Source organism: Peromyscus maniculatus, chromosome 12 (genome assembly GCF_049852395.1).
Source record: "Peromyscus maniculatus bairdii isolate BWxNUB_F1_BW_parent chromosome 12, HU_Pman_BW_mat_3.1, whole genome shotgun sequence".
NCBI lineage: Eukaryota > Metazoa > Chordata > Mammalia > Rodentia > Cricetidae > Peromyscus > Peromyscus maniculatus.
In genome coordinates this window covers 10,027,654-10,047,643 of record NC_134863.1, presented here as the reverse complement: position 1 = coordinate 10,047,643, position 19,990 = coordinate 10,027,654, and the positions used below count along the sequence as shown (strand labels likewise).

General features: G+C 41.4%; 1 protein-coding gene across 1 annotated transcript in view; it reads right to left on the bottom strand.

Annotated features, from left to right (window-relative positions):
* LOC143268192 (uncharacterized) overlaps positions 1 to 19,990 on the bottom strand; it is a 104,002-nt gene that overhangs the window by 50,025 nt on the left and 33,987 nt on the right. The window contains exons 16-19 of the mRNA XM_076549335.1: positions 12,241 to 12,302; positions 11,486 to 11,510; positions 8,125 to 8,232; positions 5,919 to 6,020 (exon numbers count right to left, since the gene is read on the bottom strand). Coding sequence (XP_076405450.1) covers positions 5,919 to 6,020; positions 8,125 to 8,232; positions 11,486 to 11,510; positions 12,241 to 12,302 — 297 coding nt within the window. The remainder of the gene's footprint in view (positions 1 to 5,918; positions 6,021 to 8,124; positions 8,233 to 11,485; positions 11,511 to 12,240; positions 12,303 to 19,990) is intronic.

The window sequence follows — 19,990 nt, the reverse complement described above, 5'->3', positions numbered from 1 at the left end:
CTGCTTCTCTGTTCAGAAAGGGGTAGGCCTCCCGTGGGTGTCAACAAATCATGGCACGACAAGTTGCCATGGGACTAAGCACCCCCCTTGCAATAAGGCTGGGCAAGGCGATCCAGTATAAGGAACAGAATCTTAAGAGCCAGCCAAAGTGTTAGGAATGGTTTGCTTTCTGCTTATTCCAGAACTGTGGATTATATTACTGTCACACAAATTAAGGCAAAGAGAAGAACTGAAGAGAAATGAGGAACAGAACTTTTGGCTTCCTAGACAATGGGAATCTAAATCAATGTGGAAGAATCTTTCACTGCATGAAAGTAAATAAGTCTTTCAAAATACACACTGCATTTATTCTGGTTGGAGGAAACCATGCATGTGTGTCTGTGTGCAGGTGGAGTTAGGAGGAGCTCTTCAGGGGTCTGGTTTTCTCCTTTCACCATGTGAGTTGTGGGATTCAACTGCAGTTAGGTCAGCAGGCTGGGCTGAAAAAGTCATTATGCACTGATCCAACCTATCTTTTCTAATAAAAGAAGCTTTATGATTAAGCAACAAAATACTGTCACTTCCTGTTTTAAAGCAGGGAACAATTGATACTTCCTGAGGCACATGTCTCAAATCTATTTCAACCTCCACCAATCCATATATGTTGACTCAGAATTTATCACTAGTTATGATCCATGCTAATGTATCCATTTTACTTGGGAAATTTTACTAGGATGAACATATCTGAAAATATTCTTGCCTATGTTGTGTGTACATTATTCCCTAAAGTATAGCATATCGTGTATTATATTTTGTTATACTGTGCTGAGTATTGTCAGTATTCTACAGGGTTCTAAGGAGCATGGAGAACATGTATGTGTTATAGCCCTATAAGACACAGTGTAATATAAGGGCTTGATTAGTTTCAGATATTGGTGCTAAGGAGTCTGGAAAAAATTCTAAGGAAATACTGAGACAACTGTACATAGTAACACAACTCTGCAAGTCATGACGAAAGAAGGAAAGGAAGCATGGAACCACCTTCCAAATTCACATTATCTAAGAATTCATCCAAAGTACAATGTGAAAGAATCAATCAAAAATTCCAGAAATTTAAGTTCAATGTTGAGTTAGTAGAGCAATTGGGAAACAGTCAATTTGGGTATAGCTGACAACAATGATATTATCAACTATCAAGTACCAACATTTATGGAATTACCACACAAAAAAGAGCAAAATTAACATATGTCTCAAATTTAAAGGTAACACTGGACAGAAGTCAGAATAAGAAATATATCCTTTTCAATTGGCACAGTATAGTCACAGTGTACCATCACATAGTGTACCACTCTCAGAAGAGCACTTGCATGTAAGACTGCACCCACACCACCGCCTTCTCCTCCCATCTCGTTAGTTCCCTTTACTTTGTTCACATCATATACACATATGTAATTTTATTTTTACATAAAAACCTAGTCCTTCAAATGAAAGAAATTACCTGGGACTTGCCTTTTTCAATGAACATAAGACATTTAACATGGCAAGTATATTCACTTACATCTATGTTCTGCAAATGACATAATCCCATGCTCCTTAATAGTTTACACAGTGTCTTACTTAGGGTTTCTATTGCTGTGACCAAACACTATGATCATAAACAACTTGTAGAGGAAAGAGTTTATTTCAGCATACAATTCTCTCTTCACACTCAGTTTCTGGGGGAACTCTGGACAGGAACTGAACAGGGTAAGAACAGAGTCAGGAGAGGATGCAAAGGCCATGAAGGAGTGATGCTTACTCACCAAGGCTCGCTCAGCCTACTTTCTTACAGCACTCAGTGACACCACCATAGGGGTGGCACTGCCTACAGTGAGGTGGGCCCTCACATATCAATCATCAATGAAGAAAATGCACCACAGGCTTGCCTATGGGTGAATCTGGTGGCAGCATTTTCTGAATGGAAGTTTCCTCTTCCCAAATGACTCTGGTTTGTGACAAGTTAAAAAAACAAACAAACAAACAAAACAAAAAACAAAGACAGCACACCTGGATTTCAGGGAGAAGGGGATTCTGACCCCCGTTTTAATTTTTGAAACTATAATTCAGTTACAACATTTCTCCCTTCCCTTTTGGGGAAGGGAATTTAAATTAAGCAAAGTATAAGTAACCTGAAAATTCAAGATGCTAGGAATATGACCTTTCATGAAGTAAAAATCACATATAGACTACTCTACTTCCTAAAATCTTTTCTGTTAATATTAAGCTCCTTGTGGTCTGGCAGCTTTATTGGTGAAATTAAGGGTTAAGGCCAACAACTGAAATGCTATGTATATTAGAAGCAAGGAACTATATGAGAAAGCCACAGACGATCACAACTTTTGTGATTAGAATCTCAAGGATTTTACGATATGTTTGAAATACTTGACCTTATTGCAATAGTAATAGAAGTTGGTTATGAGACTGTTGCAGTAACGTAAAATGTATTTCAGGTAATTGTATCGTGTGTGTGTGTGTGTGTGTGTGTGTGTGTGTGTGTGTGTGTGGTAAATGCCTGACAATTAAAATATGAGAGCTAAAAGAGGGCATGGCATACCATGATGTATCACCCTTTCTCCTTTCTTTCAGACAGGGTCTCTCACAGATGCCGTAGATAGGATGACAGCTAGCAAGCACTAGAAATACTACGGTCTATTCACTCAACAGCATGGGATTACAAATATGAACAGTTCTGTCCAATTTTTTTGTATGTGTGTGAGCAGATTCAAGCTCAGATCTACTGCTTTTTCAGTAAGTATTCTTCTCATTGAGCCACTAATTACCTCAATGATAAATCTTATAAAGCTATTTGAAATGATATGTTGATCTTGGTTGCAAATCTCTCAAACAGAACTCACCATATGGCCTGTAAGTGTGTAAATAATGATCAAATTTAAGATTTTATCATACTTCATACATATTTTGTGGAAATAAACCAAAACAGATAATGGCCTGTAAATTATGCATGTATGTTTTAATCTTAACTTCATAATATTTCTAGGCCATGTAGTATACATGTAAGCTTTGTACAGCTGGCACAAGTCTTTAAGGAAATTGCAAATACAACAAAAATAAGTAGGGACTTTTTTTCACAAGGTCAATGTCAAGGATACGCACCTTCATTTTACTTCATTTAGGGAAAGCTATAAGGAGAGAGATAACTCAGTGGGGTTTCTGTCCTCCCATGCAAAAGAGGCATTCTGTACAGGACAGGCTGCCTCCAGCCCAGTTACTAGTGGAGAGAGAGTGGAGTGTTGGGTCAAATTTCAGACAAGATACCTTCCTAATTTGTGTCATAGCACTGAGAGTTTCATGAGGGCCAATGTGATGACCACATGCCAGTCACTCCTTCACCTTCTTCCTTACAATCCCTAAGGTTTGGGACAACCTTTTCTGGGTTTATTGTTCTTCTAATATACAGTCTTGCCCTGTTTATGGGACTTCCTCTGGCTGACTGAGTCCAGCCTTTTCTTCTCTCTTCACATATCCATGCCATACAGCTAGGCATCAGGAGCCCTTTAGCTGTGCCTACCAGATCCAGGACTGAACCAGATAAACTACTAAGATTTGATATCTTTGCTCTCAATGGCCTTTCCTGTCCGGTGAGTTTGGTGAGGAAGAGATAATTAGAGATAATACAAAAGGCAAAGAACTATCTGGACTGAGTATGGGAGCATGCCAGAGGGTTAGGCTATATTCTGTGGACAGTGTGTTCTACTATACAGTGTCAGGCACTAAATAATTAGTGGAAAAGAACCTCCAAGACTCTAAGGATAGCCAGGCACAGAACGCAGAATGAACATGGCACCCAGGAAATAGGGAAATTTCTGGAGAAGGATAAAGGGCAAGAAACTGTAATGAGGGATATGAAGTGTGTGCGGCTAGAGGTGGGGTCATGGGGCTCTGTAGGACACGCTACTCACAAGCAGGAGACCCAGAGTATACAGTGAGTAACACAATGCATTAATTCTACAAACACTGCCTGTTATGGTGGAGCCAAACACAGCTAAAGAATTAGAGAATGCAGGAGAAGCCAACACACTTGTGGGGATCAAGTGCCTCGAGCCTAATGAAGAGGCTCCAAGGAAGACACAGGAAACTCATTTCTGAGATTATGAACTCCTTCCCCTAAAGAAGACAAGTCAGGAAAGCCTATAACAAGTGAAAGATACAAATGGTGACAGCACAGAGGACAGACACAGCCCTGTGACCAGATAGGTGCCAAGATAGCCGATACCCAAGTGCCTATAGTCCTTTAGTCCTAGGAACTGAATGTTGAATGTTCTCAATATTGAAGGCTAAACCAAGAATTTCTGAAATGGGGCCAAGTGTGTGCTAGAGTTCAGGATCTAAGATGGATGTCAGACCTCTAATCTCCCTTGTCTCGGCCATCCTGTATGTCAGTCTGAGGTGAGGAACACTGCCTACAAAAGAGTTCAAGTCACCAGGTGGTAGGTGCACACCTATAATCCCAGCTCTCAGGAGGCAGAGGCAGGCAGATCTCCATGAATTCAAGGCCATTCTGGTCTACAAAGAAGTTCCAGGATAGTCATGGCAAATACACAGAGATCTTGAGAAACTAAAAAAAGAAAAAGAAATAAAAGAGCTAAAGTCATACACTGAGCCCTTACTCCCAGGACATTGTAGCCTTGGGGTTTTGACAGAACAAAAAGCCATTCTTGGGTCTCTTTAGCCACTCCACCCTGTGGGGTCCATGAAGTGCTGCTACAAGACCTGGGAGAAAAAGAGAGAGAACCTGTTTCTCGGGCATCATTGGGATCACACTATAAGACATTTACCTATGGGTCCTGGTAAGGAGAGAAAGTTGTTCCCTATAGATAAATTGGCCCTGATACAGGTTATACTCAAAAGTGAAAAACAACACTTCATAGGCTCCATGATGCTGAAACCCAGCTGTCAAACTGATGAGGTCTGTGTCCTCTGGGCATGCCCTTGGGGTTTATCTTGATTAGATTAAGTTAGATGAGAAGAGCTGTTCCCTATGGGTACGAGCATTCCCTTCGATGGGATTCTGGGCAGTATAAAAGTAAGAAAAGTCAGGAGAGTACATTCATTCATTTTTCTTTGCTTCTGGGCTCTGGTTGCAAGGTCACTCTCCCTCAAGTTTCTGCCTCTACTGCTTCCCAATTATGGACTCCAAACTCAAACTATATGGCAAACTAAACCTTTCTTTGCCCACTGCCTCTGGGAAAGTAATCCTAACAAAATTTCCAAGGAGAGGTATAACAACATTCCAACGCTTGTGCATTGGGAGTGGCAGAGGAAGAACAGTCTATGTGTTCTTGGAAATACAGTCTTTAAATAACAGAACCAGGAGCAAAGCACCCTTAACCCTGCCAGTGTTAACTATTATGCATTGGAAAGAGGAAAAGCACACAGGTTTCTGTGTCCTTGCTGATCTTTCCCACTCCCTTGGCCTCCCAAGTACAAGGTCTAAGATGACCATGCCTAGGGCTCTCTCCCAATGGACCTGACTAGAAATGCCTTTATCTAATTCAAATTTCATCCTCATTCTTGAGATTCTGGACATTAAACAGATCACTCTTGAGACTTTCCACATCTGCATCATCCATGTCTGGGACAAAGTGACTGAGAGGGTGGCTCAGTCATTCATGCCTACCCCAGGTGAAGCCATACTCATTCATAGGAAAGTCTCAGGTTTCCTATGGTTTACCACTACTTAATGAAAGGCAAAGGTTACCTTTAACCTTTAAACCTATTTATCCTATTTAAATTCTGTGGTTGTATTTCTACAGATAAGCTAGATAAATTAACAGTATCTACACACTAAAAACTACAGCAAAACGTCTCTATAGATTTATAAATAGTGCATAGTATAAAGGGCATCTATTATACATAACTGAACATAATTCCCTCAGTACCTTCTGTTTTAATGTATGTTTCTTTGGAGGTACCGGAGATGATATGTGGTCCATCTGTATCAAGTGGGATCACGGTTGTTTTGATGGTCCTTTTCTTTAGTACTGCAGAAACAGGGAATGCAGTCACAACAGGGAAAGTTATGTCAGCTTCACAGCAGACAAACAGATATCACACACCTTGATGCATTACCAGGTGCAGTGTCTACAGGACCCATGATCCCAGAGGAATGCACCAGATAAGGGAGGAAGAAGATAATGGGGGTAGAGACTGCTCCTAGATGTAGGAGGGACACCTTGCTCAGAAGCAATAACTGTTGAGTTTAAGGAGAGGAGACACAATGTATTAAGGCTACTGAGATTGTCTGTGAGAAGGAGCCGAGCCCAGAGTTGTTCAATGAGACAATGCAGAAGATCAGACAGACTTGTAAAGATCAAAGTCCATCAACCTACCAAAGAGATGAGAGCCTGGAGGAAACACACTCCTCAGATATGAACTCATTGCCGCCCAAAGAGCACCATGTCAGATACTCCAGGAGAAATTCATAAATATACCATCATAGAGGACAGACACAGCCTGTAGCAAGATGTGTGTCAAGAAGGTTGCTCCCCAATTGCTCATGTCCTTCAGCTCTTGGAACATGGATATTAGCTTATGGGAACTTCCTAAGACACCCTCAGTATCTTGGAATCAGAATCAAGAATGCATGAAAAAGAGCCAAGGCAGGGGTCAGAGATCAGATCCCTGCTCACTCATAAGATCAGAGGCTCAAGGATGAAGGACAAGTCTCTGACCTCCTTTACACTTCAGTCATCCTGCATGCAGTCCAGGATGAGGCACATAGGCTGGAAATGAGCTACACATTAACACTAGACCCTTCCTTGCCAGTATATTGCAGATGTGGTAGTTGTGTCAGACTAAACAGCCATTTTACCCAGCAGTCTACCCTGTTGCTGCCACGTGAAGCAGGAGTTAACAGTGAACAGAGGACTATGCATGGACTGCTACAAGTCCTGAAGGAAGAAATGGAAGGGCTCTGTTCTTCCTTTATCATTGGGCTTACTCTGCTAGACTATCACCTACAGGTTCCTTAGAGTACAAGAGAGAATACTGTTCCTCCCCAGACACAGTGGATCTATCACAGGTAAGGACACAAAGTGAACACAACACTTCATGGGCACTGTCATGGTGAATCTCAACAGTCAATTGGATGATACCCAGTACTGGGCAGCAAGTGTGAGATTAGAGCAGTTTAGGTTAGGTGAGGTGGAAAGACTACTGAACTCTGCATGACATCATGGCTTAGGAAGGGATCAAGGTTATATAAAAAGGTAAGCTGAGCATGAGCATTAAATCTTCTGGTCGCTGACATGTTATAACGGGACTCTGCCACAGATTCCTGCCTGTATATATAATTACCCTGTGTTACAGTCTATAAGCTGAGACTATATTGAAAATGTACCATTTCCCTTTTAGGTTATCTTCACAAGATTTTGTGACAACAACTGAATAAATTATCCAGGCAGGCATAGTTACAATGCAGAGCTAGTAAGTCCATCCCAAACCGTGAATTATTGGTAGTATCACAGACTTAAAACAGTAAATGTTCTGAGGAAATGTGTACCAATGAGAGGATAAGCAAAGCACATTAAATAGCACACTCTGCTCACTTTCCATTATGTCCTTGTAACAGGAACAGAACAGATACCTCCTATTTTTGTTGTCCTTAATGAAATCTTTACCCCATTGCTAACTGAAAAAACAATGCATAACATGACCACTAGTGGACTCTTGCTCATTGGATCATACCTGGAACATTGTTATCTAAGGTGAATCTCACCCTCTGTCATGAGATGCTAGAACTTTGCCAGGTTCCTTTTAGGAACATCAGCTCTACTCCATCTGCATTACCCACATGTGGGAGAAAGGATTAAGGGTGATTCACCTATTCCTGTCTACAGCAGGTGAAGCCACCCTGACTCATACTAATGAGCCTCAGTTTCCAACAGTTCATGCTATTGAATGAGAGCCAAAGGTGACATCAGATGCATTTTAAAATCTGTAGTTGTGTTTACATTGAAGACTTAGATATATTGGAATTATCCTACATAGGGAAATAGTCTTAAGCTTCTCTTTAGATTTACATATAAAGAAAATGATTATCACCACATTACACAACTGGACAGAATTACAGAATTCACAACATACCTTTTTCATTAGGAATTTCTATAGAATAAAATTTACAGATTTCTGGTGTCATCACATCTGTATGCGGTATTGCTTCTCTCTGCTGAATTCTCTTCAATAAAGGAGAAACTGGGAATGCATCGAGAATAGAGTTTCATGTCAGCCTCATGGCAGAAAAACAGAGGAAACTAACAACTGTGTGTTTGTACATTTGATCTGATTGCTTGTTTCCGGGTACAGTCATCAGAGTGAGATTGTGCTTCAGGAGGATCACTGAATAGTGTACAACCAGTTAAGCATTACATGAACATGACAAGTAAAAGCTAATTTATGTGGAAATGCAGAAGGAAGTGCCCCATGACTGAACACACTTTGTGAGTGTGGTGTCAGAGCAGAGTGGTATCACTCTAATCCTTCTTAGAGCCCATGACACCTTTGCAATGGCTCCATTCACCAGCTGCTCACTAAGACACTAAGAATTTCTTAAGGACTACCCACAGGACTCACTAAGCTAATACAGATCTTTGTAATATATACTATAGGAAAAAGCACAGGCATTCAGAAGTGCCCTGTGATGTCTGTGAGATACCAGAAGACTTCAGCTACACAGGAGTAACTGAATTCAGACAAACTGTTGCATTTACTCTAGAACACTGGAGAACTGTTATTCTTCATTCTTTGACTGCCCCTTATATAGTAGTACATCTCATGGACAATGTATGGCATTGTCCATGGGAGGTAGGAAGGTAAGAAGCTTTGAAAACTTGTGACATTTCACACAATGGAGCAGTAACAGCTGCATTTGTGTGCCAGTGACGACCTCTCCTGACAGAAACAACTGACAGGAGACATGCTCTGCAGGCAGTCCCTGACTCCAAGTGTGAGCTACCTCCCAAATGAGCTGTGGGATTCCTGGATCAGTAAACAGCACCTTCCTCTATCATCCTCAACCTGTCACCGGCCTCTCAGTGACAGAGTCTGAACCTCCGGAACAAAATTGGGAGGATACCAATGCTTCCAGGCTCCAAGTCAATCTAAACCAAGCTGTCACGTGGAGGATGGGAGGAAAGGAAACTCTTTTAATCTCACCAAACCTGGATAAACCCTCTACAGGAAGAGGCTGGAAAAGCAGCCTGGTGCCATTGTAGGTGACAGATGTCCCCTGAAACTGTGTGGACAGTCTGAACTGAGTTCAGCTAAAAGAATGGTAGTCTACACAGGCTACATGTGAGTTTGCAAGGTGCTGTTCATCTATTCTTCATGAAAGTTCTGTTTCTCCAGAATCTTTTCCCACACACAGACACACGGGCAATGGACGAAGTCCTACTCCCCTCTGTTGTTTTCTTTTCACTTTTTTTCAGAGAAACGGTCTCTGGCCCACAGTGATCTCAATGCCACTTTGTAGAAATAGATGACTTTGAACTTAAAATTCTCCCATCGGCACCTCTGAAGGAGGTTTATAAAGCTATACAACCACAGCACATCTTTTGCATACTGGGAGCTCAAACCCAAGGCCTTAGAAATGGTAGGTATGCAATAACCACATTCTCTCTCAAGAACTAGCTCTTCTTTGCCAAAGGCCTTCATAGCACATGCCTGAGCAAATATACAGAAACCATTTTGCAAATAACGATGCTCTTCTCACTCCTACCTGCTGCCTGTGGTCCCCCTAGTGCTTCCACTCACAGGCAGTATGGACACTGACTACCAGTGAGCAGAAGACCCTTGGAGCCCAGAGTCTAGCTCACATTTAAAAACCTGTTGCCAGGAGCTAAGGAGACCAGAGGTTAACATCCCCTGCTGTTCCTGTAGAGGACACAGGTCTGGTTGGTTTCTATCACAGAAAAAACAGCTCAAAACAGTCTATAACTCCAGTTGCTAGAAACCATACAGCTAATTTGAGTCTGCATATGTATCATAGCTACAAATGGTGCACATACATTTATGCAGGTGAACACTTGTATACCCAAAATGAAAATAAATATATCTTTAAAAAACGTCCTTCTATTAAGTAAATGCTTCAGCACAGATCCAGAGACACGTGGTAACTGGAGTTCCTAGTGGATATTATTGTTTAGATGAGTGTCTCTTTTGTGCTCATGCTAATGTTGTCTATTTACTAAATCTTGTAATTATTTTTTATATATATTACATTTATTTTTGTTCTATTAAAATCGTGATCTTAAATTTGCATGAGAGAATTTTTTAATTTTTCATTTTTTCCCTTTTGTTGGAAACAGATTTTTTCATACAATATTCCTAAATTATAGTTTCATCTCCCCCTGATCCTGCCAGTTCCTCCCAACCCCCCCCTCATCTGGATGCACTCCCTATCTGTCTCCCACTTGAAATAAAAATTTCTGAAAGAAACAACCAAACATGACAAAAGAAATATAAGAGAAAGCAAAAACAATCATATCTAACTATTTCTTTAAAAAATCTTTCTTTCCTATTTGATACTATAATAAGGACATCATTTCCCACGCCTGTTTCTCAATGAAAACCCTCCTCTATACCCATAAACCTTTCCTTGCCCTCTTTCAAAGCATGGCTACTCTTCTAACTAACTGTTTGTGTGTGTGTGTGTGTGTGTGTGTGTGTGTGTGTGTGTGTGTGTGTGTGTGTGTGTGTGTGTTCCAAATCAGTACTGTACTGTACTGTAAAACTCTAAGGGAAAAACCTCTGCCGCATCACCCCATGCATTGTCTGTCTCCCATTCTCAGATCACTGATCTGACTAGAAGCCTGTGGGCATTCTAACCTTTCATTTTTCTGAATGTCTGTAGGTAGATGAGAAACAATACCCTGGGCATTTGCCTTCTGTGGTAGTAACTACAGGGTCCTGATCTCTGCAGTTTTGACCTATTGAAGGCAGATACTGGGATGTTGCAAGTTAGGGATTACCAAGACCTCGGGCTATAGAAGGTCTCTTGATCTGCATGGACAGCCTCATCATTTACCTCTGTGCCATGGTTTATTCTTCCATAGAGTAGCACACAAACAAATAAATGTACTACATGTGATGGGCTTTGACATATATACTTTAGGTCAAGCGTGTATCCTAATATGGTAATTCAACAGCTTGTCCCTGTAGATTGGACTGAGCAATTGAGATACCTATCTTGGGGAAAACAGATTTAGATGTAGCCTGGTATACACCATTCCAGACTAACTACAGGCATCATAGCTGAATCCAGTGCATATGGACAAATGCCTCCACTATTTTTTTTTTTAACTTAGGGGTCCACTTTAAAAAAAAATACAGTCCAAATGCTCCCAATAGGTGGCATAAATCACAGTGGCTGCTTAGATATAAGGATACCCAGTATTTATAAAATTCATTTGTAAAGGGTGTCTTAAGGAAGAGATTCCATAATACATACTCCTTCTTTGGCTGCGGCAACGCACCTGAAACATAAAAGAAAGAAAACAGTCTGTGGCCTAGGTCATGATGAGTTCTGTTTGCATGGGTCATTGAAACACATATGAACATGATATAATGCCAATCAAAGTGGGAAAGAGTCTTCAAATAAAAGACTCTGCTTTAGTATATATGATGGTGTCACAAAAGAACTGGTGTTCCTCACTTGTACCCCTTCCCACTTTTGCTGGTTCCCACACCAGATCAAGAGGCACTATCTGTTTGGTCTCTGCTGCGTGTTCCCTAAGCCACACTGCAACATGCTGGAGCATCTTTATGATCCTGCTATGAAATTAACCCTGCCACAATGTAGCCTCAATTATTTACACTAATGCTCACGTGTTAAAAGTCTAACCTTCAGCATCCCTACACTGGACATAGGAAGATTGCTCCATATGACTGTTGTAGAACGTACTGCATGGAAATTGAGGGGATCTGAAGTGCCTGACAACTTCTAAACCAAAACTTTAAGTTTTATCTAAGAGGATCTTTTTTCTCCAGAAGAAAAAGCCTGCTCACAAGACTGATAATTAACACTGGATGCTTTGATGCTCTATTCAGTTTGGAACAGGCTGGTACAATTCTTCTTCTCCCCTTCCAAACTAACTCTCTAATACCCATGATGCCTGCTCAGTTTTGTTGTTCAGTGGGATATCCTCTGAAACATAAGATCACTAAAGTAACCTTTCTACTTTAGAGAGAAAAAGGCCCTCTTACCTCCAAGGGATTTTCTTCTGTGCGGCCATCTGGTCTAAGTGTGTCATCATTTTCCGTTAAACCTAGGGGGACAGAAAGTCATGAGCTTGCAGACTGTCAGCTCTTGGTCCTGCTTCCTACCTATGTAGTATCCTTACTTGATGTGGGTAAAAGTGCATGGACTTAGGACATGTGACTAGACCTACTGAACAGGATGGTTGGGCAGCTGCTGAACCGTCTTCCCTTGAAGGAAATTAAAGCAGAGAAAGACCAGGAGAGATATGAGTAAGAGATTTGTTGCATTTCTAGACAGTGGACACCCAAAGCAACATAAAATAATCTGTCTTTGATTGTGTATTGTTAAATTAACATTTTCACATGTATTCTGTTTAGGGCCACTTGTGAAGTCTCATTTTGGGTGTGGAGGTCAGTGGATAGCTTGTGGGATCTGTTCCTCCCCTTTTGCCAGGTGTGTTCTGAGTTTCAAATCCAGGTCATTGGGCTTAGAGAAGGCATCGATTTCCTTGGAAAGAAGAATTTTATCCTTCCCTGTGGCCAAACTTGTGTTTAAACTTTAGTGTTTGTGTTTACAATTTTTATCATTCCAATTTCAGGTAAGAGTTGACAGATGAGGACGGCAGGAATACAATCTTTTATGTAGTAAAAGTCTCACATGAAACTCTCAACTTGGAAAGAAGAGAATCACTATGAAGGAAGCAGCTGTATAGGATGTCAGCATTTTACTCCAAGATCAAAAAACATAAAGAAATTTGCACGGACTAGGAAGAGAATCACAAGCTAAGAGCAGAACTAGAAATACAAAAGAAACTCCAGGACTTAGAAGATGTGTAACGATAGAATGTTGGCAGATAAATGCCTAGTGATATATGAGAGTGCTTTCATTAGCCACTCTCAAGAAAAAAACCCATGAACTACTAGGAGAAGCAAAGACCATTTTGAAAGATGAAATAGGCAACTTTGAATCCAGAGTGACATCCATTCAGCAGGTGTTAGCACATCTGAAAGTTCAGTTGGATGCAAAAATTGTCCATCAACATAACCAGTGAGGCTGGTGAAAAGGAATAACATCAATATGCAAATATTAAAATATTTGTATATCTTATCTGGAGCTGTGGGTTGTAGTTTGGTTACCCTTTTCTTTACTTCTGGTATCCATTTATGAGTGAGTACATACCAGAGAAGCTAGGTAACAAGGAGGACCTAAGAGGGATGCAAGGAATTCCTGGGAGAGGGAAATAGATGAGACTTCCTGAGTGAACTGGGGGTTATGGGGGACAATGGAGGGTAGTTGTATGGGATGTGAGCATAGGGGAATGGGATGGTGGAACTGGAACAGGGGCAGAGTGGGAGAGCAATGAAAGAGATATCTTGATAGAGGGAGACATTATGGTATGGATAGGGAGAAACCTGGTCAGGGAAGTTCCCAGGAATCCACAGGCATGACCCCAGCTAAGATTACTAGCAATAGTGGAAAGGGTGCCTGAGTTGTCCTACCCTGGTGATCAGATTGGTGAAAAGCCCTAACTGTCATCATAGAGCCTTCAGTGAATAACTGATAGAAACCCATGCAGAGAGCTAAGCACCAGGCTGAGTTCCAGAAGTCCAGTCGATGAGAGGGAAGATTGATTCTATGATCAAGGGGCATCAAGACCATGATGGGAAGACTTAGAGAAACAACTGAACCAAGCTAGTGGGAACTCATTAACTCTGGACCCACAGCTGTGGAGCCTTACATGGGACTGTACTGGGCCCTCGGTGGGGGTGAGATATTTGTGTAGCTTGGTGTGTTTCACTGCACCCTGACTGTAGGAATAGGATCTATCCCTGGAGCATGAGCTAGCTTTTTGGAGCCCATTGCCTAATGTGGGACATCTTGCACAGCCTTGATGAAAGGGTGTGGGGCTTGGACCTTCCTCAGCTGAATGTTCTGGGTTTTGCTGACTCTCCATGGGAGGCCATACATTTTTGAAGGAGGAGATGAGTGGTAGGCTGTGGGGAAAGGCTAGAGGCAGAGCAGAAGGGATGAAGGAGGTATCTGTGGTCAATATGTGGAATGAATAAAAAATTTCTTAAAAAGATTTGTCTAGCAAACTCAAGCATTGTTGAAATGATAATTTCCATTCTTCAAAGGACATGGAGAGGAGTTTTAAACATTTCATTTCATTAATGGAAATCTATATATTTAATGTATTTTGCTTCTTTATTTCATATTTTCAGAAGGAGACAATATTTATGTATCCATTTCATATCATAAGTATATCAATTTTAGTGGGTTCATGTGATGTTCATAAAATCAGCTAAACCAACAACGAGAACTTTAGATTTTCTCAATATTGTGTAGGTAATTGCTTTCTAATGATTGACGGTCTTATGAGTGAAATAAACACTCAAATTGAGCAAGTGAAATGTTACATAAATCAGTTCCAATGCAATAGAGACCCAAGGAATCAACAATCTCTGCAATGTGCAATGATCTGGGAATACAAGCAAATCATGCAAGTGATTAAGTTTCCCGATGGTGGCATGATATTTGGCAATAATTGACTTGACTACATCTTTAACCAGAAATGGTTATGAATTTATTGCAATTGTGCCACATGCCATTCAGATTTCTTGTTCATGGGTATGCATGAATGTGCATGTGTGAGTGTAGGTTTGATCATAGGTGTGGATTAGATTCATTTGCTTGGCTGCAGGTAAGTGTTCATGCACATGGATGCGAGAGGAGGGTATGCACTATCCTGCATTAGTCCACACACTCAGTTACCACTTGCCCTCCATTCTGATCCCCTAGTGTCAGATCCCTCAGTGGTGGTATTGGCAGGGGTCATCCTCCATTGTCCTTCCTGCCTAGCTTTATGAGGGACCCTCAACCTAATGCCAATTCAGGTATGGACACAGGTAAGTGCCCCATACCCAGCTCTCTGGAGTATTCTAAACCTATTCTAAACCTGTTCTATCATAATGTGCTGCCCACCCATGAAGCCTCTCTATGCCCAGACCCAGGCAGATTTATCAACTCTCTTATGAGTCTGAATCACTTCTCTCCTTCCATTCCACCCATCGGCAGGCCCAGACCCAGAAAGGCAGCACATGTGTCAGCCCTTTTGCTGACTGTGACCCATGATACTCACTCTTCACCCTGTGTGACTATGCCACACCAAACAGGTTATGGAGGCCAATACTAGGACCATCTTTTGAAAGCTCACCCAGGACCCTTAACTCATCCCACCACTTAGTCTCAGACATAAAGTGGTAGCCAGATCCATGCACAGAAGTCGTACATTTTTGGCAAGGCCTAGGTGAAGGCCATGTGTTTTGTCTTCAAAAAAGCACTATAAAGGTGGACACTTCTCAGAGGCTTCTGCATTTCCATGCAAAATGAGGGTGTCTGTACATGAGGCTGCCTGCAGCACAGCTACAGATGGGTATAAAGTAGACACAGTGTCAAGGAAGTTAGCAGACATTGCACTAATTGGGGTCAGAGCATTAGGTGTTCGAGAGTTCCAAATTGACCATCAAAAGTCAGTGGTTTGGCTTTGTCACTTTCCATAAATTTTGGGACAAACTTTTTCAGGTTTTTTTAATGTAATTTAGTTGTTCTTTTACACTAATCTGATTAGGAGACCTTTCCTAGCTGATTTTAGACTCAACTCTTCCCTCTCTTTTTTCATATTCAAGTGTATCAGCTGTTCAACAGCAAGGTTTCACCTCTACCCACAAGGCAAGGGCATGAGTCAGATAACCTATTAAGATTCAACCGTCTTTCTGGGCATGCAGTCTCCAGAGAAGGTTTCTGTTTTGTCTTCTTCTCTCCAAGTTGTCTTGTGACTCTGATGAGCTTAGTGAGGGAGAGAAAATTATGGAATAAAAGAGACATGGGACATAAGAGACTCAGTTGGGCATTCTTTTGAGCAATGTTTCAATGTTCCCAGGTAGAAAGGATATCACACACCTTGATGCATTACCAGGTGCAGTGTCTACAGGACCCATGATCCCAGAGGAATGCACCAGAGAAGGGAGGAAGAAGATAATGGGGGTAGAGACTGCTCCTAGGTCTAGGAGGGACACCTTGCTCAGAAGCAATAGCTGCTGAGTTTAAGGAGAGGAGACACAATGTATTAAGGCTACTGAGATTGTCTGTGAGAAGGAGCCAAGCCCAGAGTTGTTCAATGAGACAATGCAGAAGATCAGACAGACTTGTAAAGATCAAAGTCCATCAACCTACCAAAGAGATGAGAGCCTGGAGGAAACACACTTGTCAGATATGAACTCATTTCCACCCAAAGACCACCATGTCAGATACTCCAGGAGAAAGTCATAAATATACAAAACATAGAGGACAGACACAGCCTGTAGCAAGATGTGTGTCAAGAAGGTGGATCCCCAATTGCTCATGTCCTTTAGCCCTTGGAACATGGGTATTAGCTTATGGGAACTTCCTAAGGCACCATCTGTATCTTGGAATCAGAATCAAGAATGCATGAAAAAGAGCCAAGGTAGGGGTCAGAGATCAGATCCCTGCTCACTCATAAGGTCAGAGGCTCAAGGATGATGGACACGTCTCTGACCTTCTTTACACCTCAGTCATCCTGCATGGCAGTCCAGGATGAGGCGCATAGGCTGGAAATGAGCTACCCATTAACACTAGTCCCTTCCTTGCCAGTATATAGGAGACGTGGTAGTTCTGTCAGAGTAAACATCCATTTTACCCAGCACTCTACCCTGTTGGTGCCACGTGAAGCAGGAGTTAACAGTGAACAGAGGACTATGCATGGACTGCTACAAGTCCTGAAGGAAGAAAGGGAAGGGCTCTGTTCTGCCTGCTTCATTGGACCCTAACTGCTAGACTGCTCTTGAATAATCCTTTTGTACACTGTGAATATATGTTGGTGTGATTGGTTTAATAAACAAGCTAAATGGCCAATAGCTGAACAGGTAAAAGTTAGGTGGGAAAGCCAAATTGAGAATGATGGGATATGGAAGGGTGGTGTCAGAGGAGTTGCCAGCCAGATGCAGAACGAGTCAGACATACCTAATTGGATAGACGTAAAAGCGCTAAGCCTCATGGGAGAATATACATTAATAGGAATGAGTTGTAAGAGCTAGTTAGTAATAAGCCTGAGCTATTGGGTAAACATTTATAATTTATGTTAAAGCTCAATGTGGTTTTTATGAAGCTGCTGCTAGCACCCAGAGAAACTCTGCCTACAATAGACTATCATCTACAGGTTTCTGTGAGTATAAGAGAGAATGTTGTCCTTCACCAGACAGAATGGCTCTATCGTGTTAGTACACAAAGTGAACTCAATACTTAATGGGCACAATCATGGTGAATCTCAACAGTCAAACAGTCAATTGGATGATACCCAATACTGGGCATGGAAGTGTGAGATTATATCTATTAGGTTAGCTGAGGTGGGATGACTAATGAACTCTTCTTGGCATTATTGCTTAAGAAGGTGTGATGGTTATTGCTTGCCAACTTGTTTGCATCTGGAATGAACTAACCCCCCAAAATGGAGGGCATATCTGTGAGGAATTTTTTTCTTAAGTTGAAGTAGGAAGACCCACTTCTAATTTGGATCTTTGGAAGAAATAGGCTGTAATGCCAGTGAAGGAATGCACTTGTTAACAAGACCAGAACAATCAGGCAAAGAGCAAAAGCTTCCTTCTTCCATGTTCTTATATAGGCTTCCAGCAGGAGGTGTGGGCTGGATTAAAGTGTGGCTTCCTGCCTCAAGTTCTCAGTTAAAGGCATGTGTCTTCATGCCTCAATTGCTTGTCTTTTCCCAGCTCAAAAGATCTAGATTAAAGATGTGTCTTCCTGCATCAAAGGGGGAAGTGAACAGGAGCTCCCATTCCTAACCAAGAAGCTATCTTCATTGGCAAACTCAAGGGAAAAATCAGTTTTCTCCAATAGAGTCTCATTAGGTATATTAACCACGCTTAAGGGTAGACCCAATGCAAGCATGCAAGCTGTAGATGGCCAACACACAACATACTTAATGGTTTTGTAGACTTTTTGGGTCTCATATTGCTTTTGGGGGAGCATTTTTAAAATCTTACTGGTCTTTTACAAGTATATTATAGTTTCTGATTTGGTGTTTTTATGTTGCTTTTTTGAGTGTGTGTGTGTGTGTGTGTGTGTGTGTGTATTTGTTGTGCTTTTACACTGATTATATATTGGTTTTCTTTTTTAATTTGCTTGTTTCTTTTCTACAGTGAGAGATAAAGATAGTGGATGGGTGGTAAGGTGGGGAGAATCTGGGAAGAGATGGAGAAGGGGAAACCAAGATCAGAATATATTGTATAAGTTTTCAAGAAAGAAAAGGAAAACATTAAATTTTAAAAAGCAACCCTTGAAAAAGGAGTAATGTCCTGGGAAATACTGTCTTCAAATGGCAAAGTACACTTTCCCCAGACTCTGCTTACCACTGTGCCATTGAAAGAGGAAAAGGACACCCCCCTCTCATTTTCCTTGTCCTTATTGATATCTTTCCCACTCCCTGATCCTCTAACACAATGTGTAACATGACCACCCCTGGATCCTTGCTCATTGGATCAAACCAGGAACACTGTTATCTAAGGTGAATTTCACCCTCAGTCATGAGACGCTGGAACTTTACCAGGTCACTTTGAGGAACATCAGACCTACTCCATCTGCATCACCCACATGTGAGAGAAAGTATGAGAGAGGGTGGTTCACCCATTCCTGTCTACACCCGGTGAAACCACCCTGATGCATACAAGATGAGCCTCAGTTTCCACCAGTTCATGCTACTGAATAAGGTGACATCAGATGCATTTTAAATTCTGTGGTTGTATATACATTGAAGACGTAGATATATTAGTATTATTCTACATAGGAAAAAGTCTTAAGCTTCTCTATAGATTTATATATGAAAGAAAATAATTTGCAACAGTATACACAATTGGACAGAATTATGGAATTCCCACAGCACCTTCCATTTTTATTGGTGTTGTTTGTGTGCTACTTCAGGAACGGGAGATCCTTCCACATCCTGAGGGGCAACAGCTTGCTCCTGACAAATTTCCCTTAAGAATTCAGGAACTGGGAATGCATTATAACAGGGAGTCATGTCAGCCTCATGACAGAAAAACAGAGGAACCTAACAACTGTGTGTTTGTCCATTTGATCTGACGGCTTGTTTCCGGGTACAGTCAACAGAGTGAGAATGGAGCTTCAGGAGGATCACTGAATCAGTTAAGCAATACATGGACTGTGTAGGTAAAGTCTAAATTCATGGCAACGTGACAATAGAGAATACTGGAAAAAGCCATGTATAGCAAAAGCCTAAGTGAAAAACCCCTGCCCCATCTCCCCATGCAGTGTCTGTCTCCCATTCTCAGAAGCGCTGATCTGACTAGAAGCTTGTGGGCTTTCTAACCTTTCATTCTTTGGAATGTCTGTATGTAGATGAGAAGTAATGCCCTGGGCATTTCCCCTCTGTGGTAGTCACTACAGGGTCCTGATCTCTGCAGTTTTGACCAATTGAAGGCAGATGCTGGGATGCTGGAAGTTAGGGATTACTAAGTGCTTGGGCTACGAAATGTTTCTTGATCAATTCTTGAACAGCCTCATCACTTACCTCTGTGCCATGGTTTATTCTTCCATAGAGTAGCACACAAACAAATAAATGTACCACATGTAATGGGCTTTGAACATATATACTGTAGGTAAAGTTTTCATCCTAATTTGTTAATTCATTAGTTTGTCACAGGAGAT